A 9,774-nucleotide genomic window follows, 5' to 3' on the forward strand; every position below is an offset into this window, starting at 1 on the left:
TGGGTGTGGTAGCACGCACCTATAGTTCCGGCTACTTGGAAGGCTGAGGTGGAAGAATCGCTAGAGCCCAATGGGTCGATGCTAGGGTGGCTGTGAGTGTGCTACTGCACTCTAGCCTGGGCGACGAAGTGAGACTTCAACTCAAAAAAGTAAAAAATAAATAAATGTTTAAACATTTCTTTAAAAATTGACTATGTAGCTGGGCTCAGTGGCTCAGTCTGTAATCCCGTGCCTTGGGAGGCTGAGGTGAGTGGATTGCCTGAGCCTGCAGGTTCGAGACCCGCCTGGGCAACTTGGTGAGACCTCATCTCTACAATAAATCAAAAATTAGCCAGGCGTGGTAGCGCACGCTTGCAGTTCCAGCTACTTGGAAGGCTGAGGCGGAAGGATCGCCGGAGCCCAGCAGGTCGAGGCTGTGGTGGCCGAAGTGGCCACTGCACTCCAGTCTGGGCGACAGAGTGAGACTCCAATTAAAAAAAAAAAAAAAATTGACTATGTAATTCCATCATGTTTTGGTGTATTTTTAACATCAAAAGCTAATAAATAATAAAAAAAGAAATAATAGAGAACATTAACAAAATAAATTATGTTCTATTTGATATTACCTAGTGTCAGATAATAAGGACAATGACCAAAAAAACTGGCCGGGTGCAGTGGCTCATGCCTATAATCCCAGGACTTTGGGAAGTGGAGGCGAGAGGGTTGCCTGAGCCCAGGGGCTCAAGACCAGCCTGGGCATCTTGTAGAGACCTCGTCTCTACAATAAATCAAAAAAATTAGCCAGCTGTGGTGGCATGTGCCTGTAGTTCCAATTACTTGGGAGGCTGAGGCAGAAGAATTGCTTGAGCCCAGGAGGTCAAGACTGTTGTGGCTGTGAGCATGCAACTGCAACTCTAGCCTGGGCAATAGTGATACCCCAACTCGGAAAAAAAAAAAAAGAATAAAAAACTAAAGATAATAATCACACACACCTTCTAGGTTAGTAGAAAAGTTAGGAAAAGAAATTTAAAGAAACTGAGTATTCTGCACGCACATACAAAACTAAGAACTTCACTCATGATGTAGAAATCATGACTAAACAGCAACTGATCTTCCTGGTCTGGATCTTCCGGAAGGCCCAGGTGGGGACCTTTGGGGCAGCCACACAGAACTTGAACTCACTCGCCAGAAAAATAACCACCCAGTTCCAGAAGTTTGCAGAGGGAGCACCAAAAACAGTATTCGAGCATAACTTCATCTGCTCCCGGAAGGCTCCATCTGAAAGAGGTGTGGCACGTCCTAGTGGTAACGTGTGGGTAAGCACAGCCGTGGCGGTGACCTCCTGCCTCTGCTTGGCTGCAGGCCTGCAGGCCCCTCTGGCTGAAGAGACCAGACTTGGACCCTAGAGGTGATGCAACAAGACTGTGTTTAATGAACACTGAAGTTATGGTACAAATGAGGGTGGTGGGGGCTCAGAGAAGGGCGGGGAGGGCTGCAATGGTCTAAGAAGTAGGTGGTGAGACCCCTCCCAGCACATCCCCTCAAGAGGGACTCACATGATCTCCCTGGGAGCCTCTCAATAGCCTCATGAAGAGGAAAAGAGGGCAGGATAACTAGGCTCCATTTCACAGTTGGGGAAACTGAGTTACAGTTTGCTGGCTTGTCCAAAGCCACACAGGGTTCTTGATTCTTCCTCCTGCACCACTGTGGCCCTGTTCAGAGCCAACATGAGAACATGGACAGGGGAGGTCAAACCCCTACAGGAAGAGCAAGCAATGAAGATGGGCAGCAGCACAGTGCTGGGGGAGAAGTATGGGCTGTGTCTGTGAGCCAGGCCTCCACGGTGGGCCCAACACAATCACTTGGGCCTCTGCTTTACCCCTCTTCCCTCCATGGTGCCCAGGCCCTCAGGACCAGCTCAAGGAGGTCACAGGGCATGGGGGGGTCATAGTGCAGGGGCTGCTCCTTGCAGAGTCCTCCCTTGGCACCTACCATGCATCTGGCCAGCTCTCCAAAGGCTGAAAAAGGAGAGGCGGTGGCCCAGAAAACCCTGACCTGTGGTCAGCCACAATGCCACGAGAGGGACAGAGGGAGGACATGCATCCACACAGGATGACCAAGGAGGTACTGTGTGGGTAGGGCCTGGGAGGGTTCAGGGCCTGATGAGGGAAGGAACTGGGGCCAGAGTGAGATGAGCATGCCATACTGAGGGGCCTGGATATGACTCTGGGCCTTGGGTCACTGCAGTGACAGAGGTGAAATGGGTGGCAGCAGGGGGTTCAAGGAGTCCACAGGGCTGGAGAGGAGGAGAGCTGAGAAGCCCCCATGGGTCTGGGCTTCTCTGGGCAGACCCCTGGGCATGGAGCTGGCTGTTTGGGTGGGTCAGATGGCTCTCCAGTGCCACCTCTTCAGATGTGACCACGCAGCGTGGCCCAGTAAAAAGCTTCAGGCTCTGTGGAAACACAAGGACACATCACACACCCTCCAGCCCCATCCATGGGCCCTTGGCCCTCCCTGGGGGGCAGAGGAGGTAGAGCCCAGCATGAATCCCACCCTCCCCTCTCCTACCCTGCAGCAGCAGGCATAGCTCCAGGGGAGTCACAGAGAGGCCAAGAGGAGGCACTGTTGGGGGAGGCAGCTGGAGACCCAGGCAGGGGGCTGGGTCAGTGGCCCAGGCAGATGCTCACAGGGCAGGGAGTGGGATCCTGCCAAGGAGCAGATTCAAGGGCATCGGTCTCAGACCAAAGCACCACAGGCGTGAGTTGCCAGCCAGGCTACAGGGCCTTGCTCTGGAGAAGAGCGATGCTATGCAGCCCCAGCAGGGGGCACCGCAAACACACCACTCTAGGCAGCGGGTTACTTCTGCCTTTCCAGCCTCCAGGGACTAAGCTCTCTTGTGGAGGTGGCTCAAGGGCTGCAAGCCGTAGCCCCCATGCCCCAAGGCCTCTGACTCAGGACACCTCCACCACGCCAGCCAGGGCCCTAGGTTGGGAGGAAGGTGCCTCCTATGCGGGCACTGGGGAGAGGGGGTGCACAGCAGCCCTCAGGGAGCCTGAGTTGAGTCCAGAGTAGAGGCAGCAGCCGGTCCAAGCAGTGTCAACTCAGCTGTGAGGCCTCTACTGCCTCCAACCCTGTCCACCACATGGGGGTCACATTCACTCTTTGCTCCCTGAGGAGGCAGCTGGGCCTCCGTTCCACCCCCTACAGCAGCGGCTTAATCACCTTAATGGCTGTGGTGCCACTGTCACTGGGTATCAGGGTCTTGGAAGCCCCAGGCCTCAATGGCCGCGATAAGGAAGTTCTCAGAGCAGAGGGGCCGGTTGTTGAAAGTGTCGCAGTGTCCTGTGCGGCCCCGGTTCAGGTCCCCGTCGATGTAAAGGGCCTGGCCACCGCCTCCTCCTGTGGGATGCTCAGGTCAGCAATTGTACCTCTGCCCAACAGCAGGCATTACTCTTGGGGGATGTCCCACAAGCAACATCCAGGCTCCTGGTGCTCAATGCCTCCCCACCTGCACAGGGCAAGTCTCAGCTGTCCTTGTCCACCCAGAGTCCTCTCTGAAACCACACTTACCTTTGATCCTCCAAAGCCCCCAGGCCTGGCCATCTGAGCTGGACTCTGCTGCCCAGCCTGTTTCTCCTGCCACTCATGCCCAGTCCACCTCAACAACCCAGGTCTCTCCCTCTGCCATCATGGGGTTCGAGTGAACACCTGCTGCTGGGTCAAGGGCTGGGCACAAGGGCTTCTGCTGCCCAGAACCCCATCCCCTCCTCCCAGGGCAGGCAGGGCTCCATCAGGTGGAAGGAGTGGCACCCACCGATGATGAGGCAGTCGTTGCCACCTGCCATGAACATAGACTCGGTCTTGGAGGGTAAGTTGAAGTGCCGAGTAGCTAGGAATGGCGAGAGGCGGTCCGCAGGGTCCGAGGAGGCAGAGTGGCTGAGTGAGGAGAAGGTGGTGGTGGTGGTCTCCGGAGACACAAGGGACGTTGACTTGGTCAGCTCCGGATGCTTGATGACCACCCACTCGTAGCGCTGCACCTCAGGCTGCAGCTGGGGTGGAAAGGCAGGGTCAGAAATGCACAGGCACCCAATAGGCCTCCCTATCCCTAGAGCCATGGCCCATTTTCAACCCTGAATGTTCATCCAGAGCCTTCGGTGGGCAAGGCCTGAGCCAGGGGCTAGGGAGGTGGTGCCACAGGCAGAGAAGGCCCACCCTCAAGGAAAGTTAGGTCTAGTGATTAAACCCAGAAGCAGCGGGGAGTTTATCCTGCAGGGTAACCGCCATGATGAAAATAAAACAGGGTCCCACGAGCAGAGTGGCCAGGGAGCTGCCCCAAGTAGGCTGTGGCTGCTGGGCCCACAGGGAGCCCTGCACTCAGTCCCACTCACCCTAAACACAAAGCATTCTCCAGTCCCAAAGAAGCTCAATTTGCCTCCAGACTTATTTCTCTCACTCCAGTCTGTTGATAGATAAGCTCCACATACCTAGGGAGAGAGGTCAGGTAAAGCTGTATCCTGCCAGCCCCAGGAACGCCTGCTTGTTCCAGCCTGAGGAGGGGCCTGTCACAGTCAGAGCTGGAGCAGTGTGGAAAAAGGAAGGTTTGGGATGGGTGCAACCCCTCTCACCAGGGCCTGGGGCTGGCAGTGAGGGTGGGTGGTCGATCCTGGGATATTCTTGCCTTCCTCTGCAGCCCTCAAGCATGTGACTAGCCCCATGTACTAGCCATCACACTCTGACTTTGGCCAGCCCAGGCAGCCACAGGCCCCCCAGAGCCTATCAGAGGCCAGGCCCCCGGCTCTTCTGGTCCCTCCTCACCTCCTTCTGAGTGGTCTTGATGAGCAGGAGGGTGGGCTCATGTCCTTCACACTGGAAGTAGAACCTGGGACAGAGACCATGCGTGTCAGCCGCCCCCTGCACACCCTTCCCTGCTGCCTCCTGACAGCCTCCACTGGCCCTCAACCTGGGCTGTCTGGAGGTGGGGAGGTCTGGGAACTGTGTTTCCTTCTCTCCAGGGACAAGACAGCATCTTTGCCTGGGTGCTCTTCTTGCCTGGCCCCCTTGGCTGTCCTGGGACTGTCTGCCTTGTAGGATTGAAGGAGAGGCCTCAGAGCAGGCGTCCCCCTCCCCAGGACACAGCCAAGCACCAAATGCTACAGGGAAGCAGGAACCAGAGGAACAAGTCCCCGTGGTAGGAAGGCTGGGCACATCCCTGGGAGCCCAGACATGTGGGGAGCTGGGGAGGCCCAAGGCTCCAATGTGGCACCCAGAGCTTGGCTGGTGTCCCTGGTGGGGCTGGAAGTAGCAGCTCTAGCTGTGCCAAAATGCCCGTGGTGGTGTGGATTGTGCCTGGGTGGAGGCTGGGCTAGCTCTGCCTGCATCACCTCTGCCAGGTCACCTTCGGCCCAAGCCTGAGCATCCAAAGCCACCTGCCATCTCAGGCTCGAGGGGAACCATGCCAGCTGTACCTGGGCCACCGTGATGGCCAGTGTGCCCAGGGTCCCCTGCCGGAAGCCAGGGCCTATTGCCCGTGTGCTCCTCTCCCCAACAATTCTGTGAGCTCCTGAGACAGGAATCCTACCTCTTGTGTCTTGATGATGGGCCCTGGGCTGTGGCATGCCTGGCAATGATCCCCAACGTCTAGGAATGACAAATACTCAGAAAAAGGGACCCTGGTTCTCACGCACCAAACAAAGAGGCAGGGTCTCAGCGGGTACCCAAGGCCTGTTTCTAGTCACCACAGCAGGATGCAAAGCCAGGCAGACCCACAGACCACCCCACACCTTGGTACCAGTACACCCTGTCCCCGCCTCCTGGGGCATTACCTGGCCAGGCTGTACCCATGCTGCAGTGAGGAGAACAGCAGGAGGGGTTGGCAGAGGGCGAACCGCTCAGGGACCCAGGACCAGATGTCTCTCATCTCCTTCACGCTGACGATCTCTGAGTGGAAGTTCTCTGCATGGACGGCCAAGTGCACAAACTGCCTGGGGAAACAGGGGAGGGGTCAGCTCCTGAGGCATCCAGGGCCGTGGCCGAGTTCCCACCCAAGAGGTATGCCCCAGAGCCTCTCCTTGGAACTAAGCCCAGGGGAACGTCTCACCCAGTCAGGTTAGAGCCCAGTTCCAGGTAAAGACAGGAAGGTTTCCAGGGGCCCCGCCACCCCCCTGTACAGAGGGGAGAGTGCCAGCCTGGTTGGGGACAAAAGCACCTTTTATCTAAGAAATCAGGACAGAGTGTGACTCTGCTCTGGCAAGACAAGGCTTCAGGGTGAGCCAAGCACTGGCAGACACCACAACTGAGGCAGGCAGATGGAGAGAGACAGACAGACAGCGCCTGAACATCAGTCAGGCTGAGGCAGCACTGCTGAAGCTGGACTGGGGGAGCCAGCCAGGTCCTAAAACAGAGCAAGCAGCCAGCCCAGAGACAGCCCAGCAGAAAGACAGAAGCCAGCGTGGAGATGTGCGCTCAGACCTACCTCTTAGAAAGTGAAACACTGAAAAACAGGAGGAAGCAACGGACATGGAGAAGAAAAATAAAACAGACAAAGAGAGGTTAGTAGCGAGTACCAGTCCCCAGACAGCCTTCCTCTGGCTCAGCAGAAAGAGGATGCCATGCCAACAGGCCACATCATAGCACCATCACAGTGCCAGCTGCCAGTCTCAGGACACCATGACCCTTCCCAATGCTGCTGCTCAGGGGCTTGCTCAGGGCAGAAGATCACCTCCAGCAGCCAAGAGAACGTCCAGCCATGGAGCCCAGAGCTGGAGGGGCAAAGCAGGGGGTACCCTGAAATGGCCCTTGGGAGGCAGGCTTGGTCCCCGTGGGAACTTCTGACCCATTGGCATCGGCGTCCATCTCAGCTATGGGCCTTTGTCCCTGAGGACAGGCTCCAATGCCCTTTGCCTGTGGCTATAACAGGAAGGCTCTTCCTATTTTCCAGGTCTTTCTACTCACACATAGATGGCTGGATGGATAGTGGGCAGGCAGGTGGCCAGAGGCAGGCCTCGGGACCAGCAAAATAACCTCATGCCCCAGGATGCATCCCACCAAAGACTCCACTCTGGGGCCCTTGCAGTCAGGCCTGCCTACCTCTTCTGCTTGACGGTGATGCCCTTCTGCTTTAGGGCCTTCTCGTTGGCCATCTGCAGGAGCTGGATCTCCTTGCGGGAAAAGAGGCGGATGGCAAACGCTTTCTCTAGCAGCTTCTCAGGAGACACTGTCTTGGCAATGTCCTTGACAAACATGCGGATGTCCTGCTTCACATTGTCGGACTCAGGGGGCTGTCCTGCCCTCACTTTGTGGAAAAACTTGAGGATGGCCAGCGCCACGCGGTACAGCACCTTGTAGCCCTCCACCAGGAAGACATCGAAGACCCGGGCGAAGTAACTGAGGGGCAACTCCCCAAACAGCCAGCGCTGCCAGTCTGCATAGACCTGCAGGACGTCCTCCGACACAGCTACCATCAGCTTGTGGGCCGCCTGGCAGTACTTGTTCACCAAGTCCCCAAACGTCATGCAGGAAGACTCGAAGGCCAGGAAGCTCTGGTCAATCAGCTTCTTGCTGGGGTCATTGCAGGCCAGGATGCGACAGGCCTTCTCAAAGCACTCGGCCTCATCAATGCTGTAGTGTAGCAGCAGGGCCACCACAGCTGGCAGGGCAGGGCAGAAGGAGATGTCAGGGAACTGGTTGGCAATGCACAGGAGGATCTTGCGCACAGCGCCCTCGCCCCGTGCATTCAGGCAGTAGCTGGGCACCTGCGTGTTGTCTACAAACTCGGGCAGGGGCAGGCTGCTGCTGCTGTGCTTGCCCACAATCTTGCTCACGATGTCACTGTACACGCTGGCATCTGGCGTGACTGTGCGGCAGGGGATGTCCCGGATCAGGCGCTGGTACACCTTTCCCCGCAGTGCGTGGCTGTGGGCCCAGTATCCCTGGCGTGCCAGCTGCTTCAGCTCCTGCAGGTCAGTGCAGCTCAGTTCCTTGGGCCCCAGGTCCTGGATGGTGGCATCCATCTTGTCTCTGTCCACAAAGCAGTTGTATCCTGGGGAGTCCATGGTGCCTGCTATGCCCGGAAGGGTCTCAGATTGCCAGGGGGAAGCAAAGAGCAGCTAAATCCTCCAGCCTCCTCTCTGATGGTTTTCTGCTAGCCTGTCTGCCATCTCACACCCTGTAGGATTTAAAAGTTCATTTTTAGCATTTGTGTTTAAAAGTTCTTTTTTTTTCTGAGTTGTAGTCTCACTCCGTCGCCCAGGCTGGAGTACAGTTGCATGCTCACAACCACCCCAGTATCGACCTGCTGGGCTCCGGCAATCCTTCCGCCTCAGCCTTCCAAGTAGCTGGAACTATAGGCACATGCTACCATGCCTGGCTAATTTTTGATTTATTGTAGAGACAAGGTCTCTCCAAGTTGCCCAGGCTGGTCTCGAACCCTCAGGCTCAGGCAATCCACTCACCTCGGCCTCCCAAAGTGCTGGGATTACAGGCTGAGCTATGGAGCCCAGCCTAAAAGTTCATGTTTTAAAGAACATATATTTGTTTTAAATAGAGATGAGGTTTCACTATGTTGCCCAGGCTGGTCTTGAACTCCTGGTTGCAAATGATCCTCCCACTTCAGTCTTTCAAAGTGCTGGGATTACAGGCATGAGCCACTGTGTTTGGCTCAGACATGCCTTTTGTTTCAATCTCTCTGTAAATATCAGAAGGGCTTCCATTAGACTGGGCAACTCACTTGGGTCCCCTCGCACTCTGGGAGCTTTTCTGTTCTCTCAATAAATCAAGCTTTCTCAAAAAAAAAAAAAAGATAAGTGACTGTCCTGAGAAGCCAGTATAAACTCTGGAGTAGTTCTTCTTTTCACAGAGCTTATGAAGTAACTGGCATAGGTCACATAGGTTCTCAGTAATGAGAGACTAGAGAGTGTTCCCAGGACTTACAGAGCCTGACCCACTGAAAACCACTCTCTGCTCGGGAGTGGTCCTCCCCAGGGTCCAAAATGCCACCCATCAAGATGCCAATGAATAAAGAGTTGTTTCATTTCTCTGAAGCTTCAGGCCTTCAACCAGCCGTGGGTTGTAAGGAAAACACACACCTACTCGATCCCACCGTGCCCAGGTTGGAATTGTGAGCCAGATCTTCACTCTCTAAAACAGCCAGCTTGAAAGCTATTTCAGGCAGGTAACTCCATAGGAGAATCCCTGGAGGAGAGCAGACGTTTTTGCAGAGGGAGAACTGGGAAATAAATGGGCGGCATCCCAGCTTCAAAATTAGACCCTTCTGGGTCCAAGTAAGCCAAGAAATATTCGAGAAAGTGGTGTTGTTTCTTGACAGGCAGCTGCGGGGTCAGGCACTCATGGGAGAAGCAAGTCAGATGTACTCTGTGAGACTCCAGACACGGGCGGCTGCCTTGGCTGAGGGCTACTGTCCTGGTACAGAATTGCCACATTTGCCCATGCATGCCAGACTAACCTTTCCCCCAGGAGGGTACAAGTGTCCAGAGATGCCACAGGGGTCTGCTTCAGCGAGTTTTGGTAAAGGACCAGACCATTCTGGTTTCTCTTGCATCTAGAACATTCACCTACAAATAGAAAACGCAGATACTACTTTAAAGCACTGAGTGAAAAGTGAAAAAGTTATAGGGTAAAACTTACATCTGTGAGACAATGTATTGAGAAAGCACTTGATAGTGTGCTTTTTTTCATGTGTGATAAAATACAGTAACAAGCTGGGCTCAGTGGCTCAGACTGTAATCCCGCGCCTTTGGGAGGCCGAGGTGAGTGGATTGCCTGAGCCCGCGGGTTCGA

At 55.3% G+C, this 9,774-nt stretch overlaps 1 protein-coding gene across 3 annotated transcripts; it reads right to left on the reverse strand.

Moving 5' to 3' along the window:
* Positions 1-1,031: 1,031 nt before the first annotated feature.
* Positions 1,032-9,506, reverse strand: TBC1D24 (TBC1 domain family member 24). 3 transcript variants are annotated; one of them, XM_008049888.2, is made up of 9 exons: positions 9,440-9,506; positions 7,066-8,143; positions 6,452-6,469; positions 5,802-5,960; positions 4,795-4,858; positions 4,368-4,463; positions 3,794-4,028; positions 3,202-3,378; positions 1,032-1,381 (listed from the first exon to the last, which is right to left on the reverse strand). In XM_008049888.2, exons 2-8 carry the CDS (start codon positions 8,028-8,030, stop codon positions 3,224-3,226), a joined length of 1,692 nt encoding a protein of 563 aa, XP_008048079.1. In that variant the 5' UTR covers positions 8,031-8,143; positions 9,440-9,506; the 3' UTR covers positions 1,032-1,381; positions 3,202-3,223. The 3 variants fall into 3 exon arrangements, with proteins under 3 accessions (XP_008048079.1, XP_008048078.1, XP_008048080.1); XM_008049887.1 differs by lacking the exon at positions 1,032-1,381 and adding an exon at positions 1,389-2,431; XM_008049889.1 differs by lacking the exons at positions 1,032-1,381; positions 6,452-6,469 and adding an exon at positions 1,389-2,431.
* Positions 9,507-9,774: the final 268 nt, after the last annotated feature.

Source organism: Carlito syrichta, unplaced genomic scaffold (assembly GCF_000164805.1).
Source record: "Carlito syrichta isolate Samal-C Ts95f unplaced genomic scaffold, Tarsius_syrichta-2.0.1 Scaffold138851, whole genome shotgun sequence".
NCBI lineage: Eukaryota > Metazoa > Chordata > Mammalia > Primates > Tarsiidae > Carlito > Carlito syrichta.

Excerpts from the sequence above, each read along its gene's own strand:
- TBC1D24 (XM_008049888.2), bottom strand. The coding sequence starts at position 8,030 with ATGGACTCCCCAGGATACAACTGCTTTGTGGACAGAGACAAGATGGAT. Across the intron at positions 4,859-5,801 it reads CATGGGTACAGCCTGGCCAG|GTTCTACTTCCAGTGTGAAG; the intron begins GTAATGCCCCAG and ends TCTCTGTCCCAG. Across the intron at positions 3,379-3,793 it reads CAACGACTGCCTCATCATCG|GAGGAGGCGGTGGCCAGGCC; the intron begins GTGGGTGCCACT and ends AGCATCCCACAG.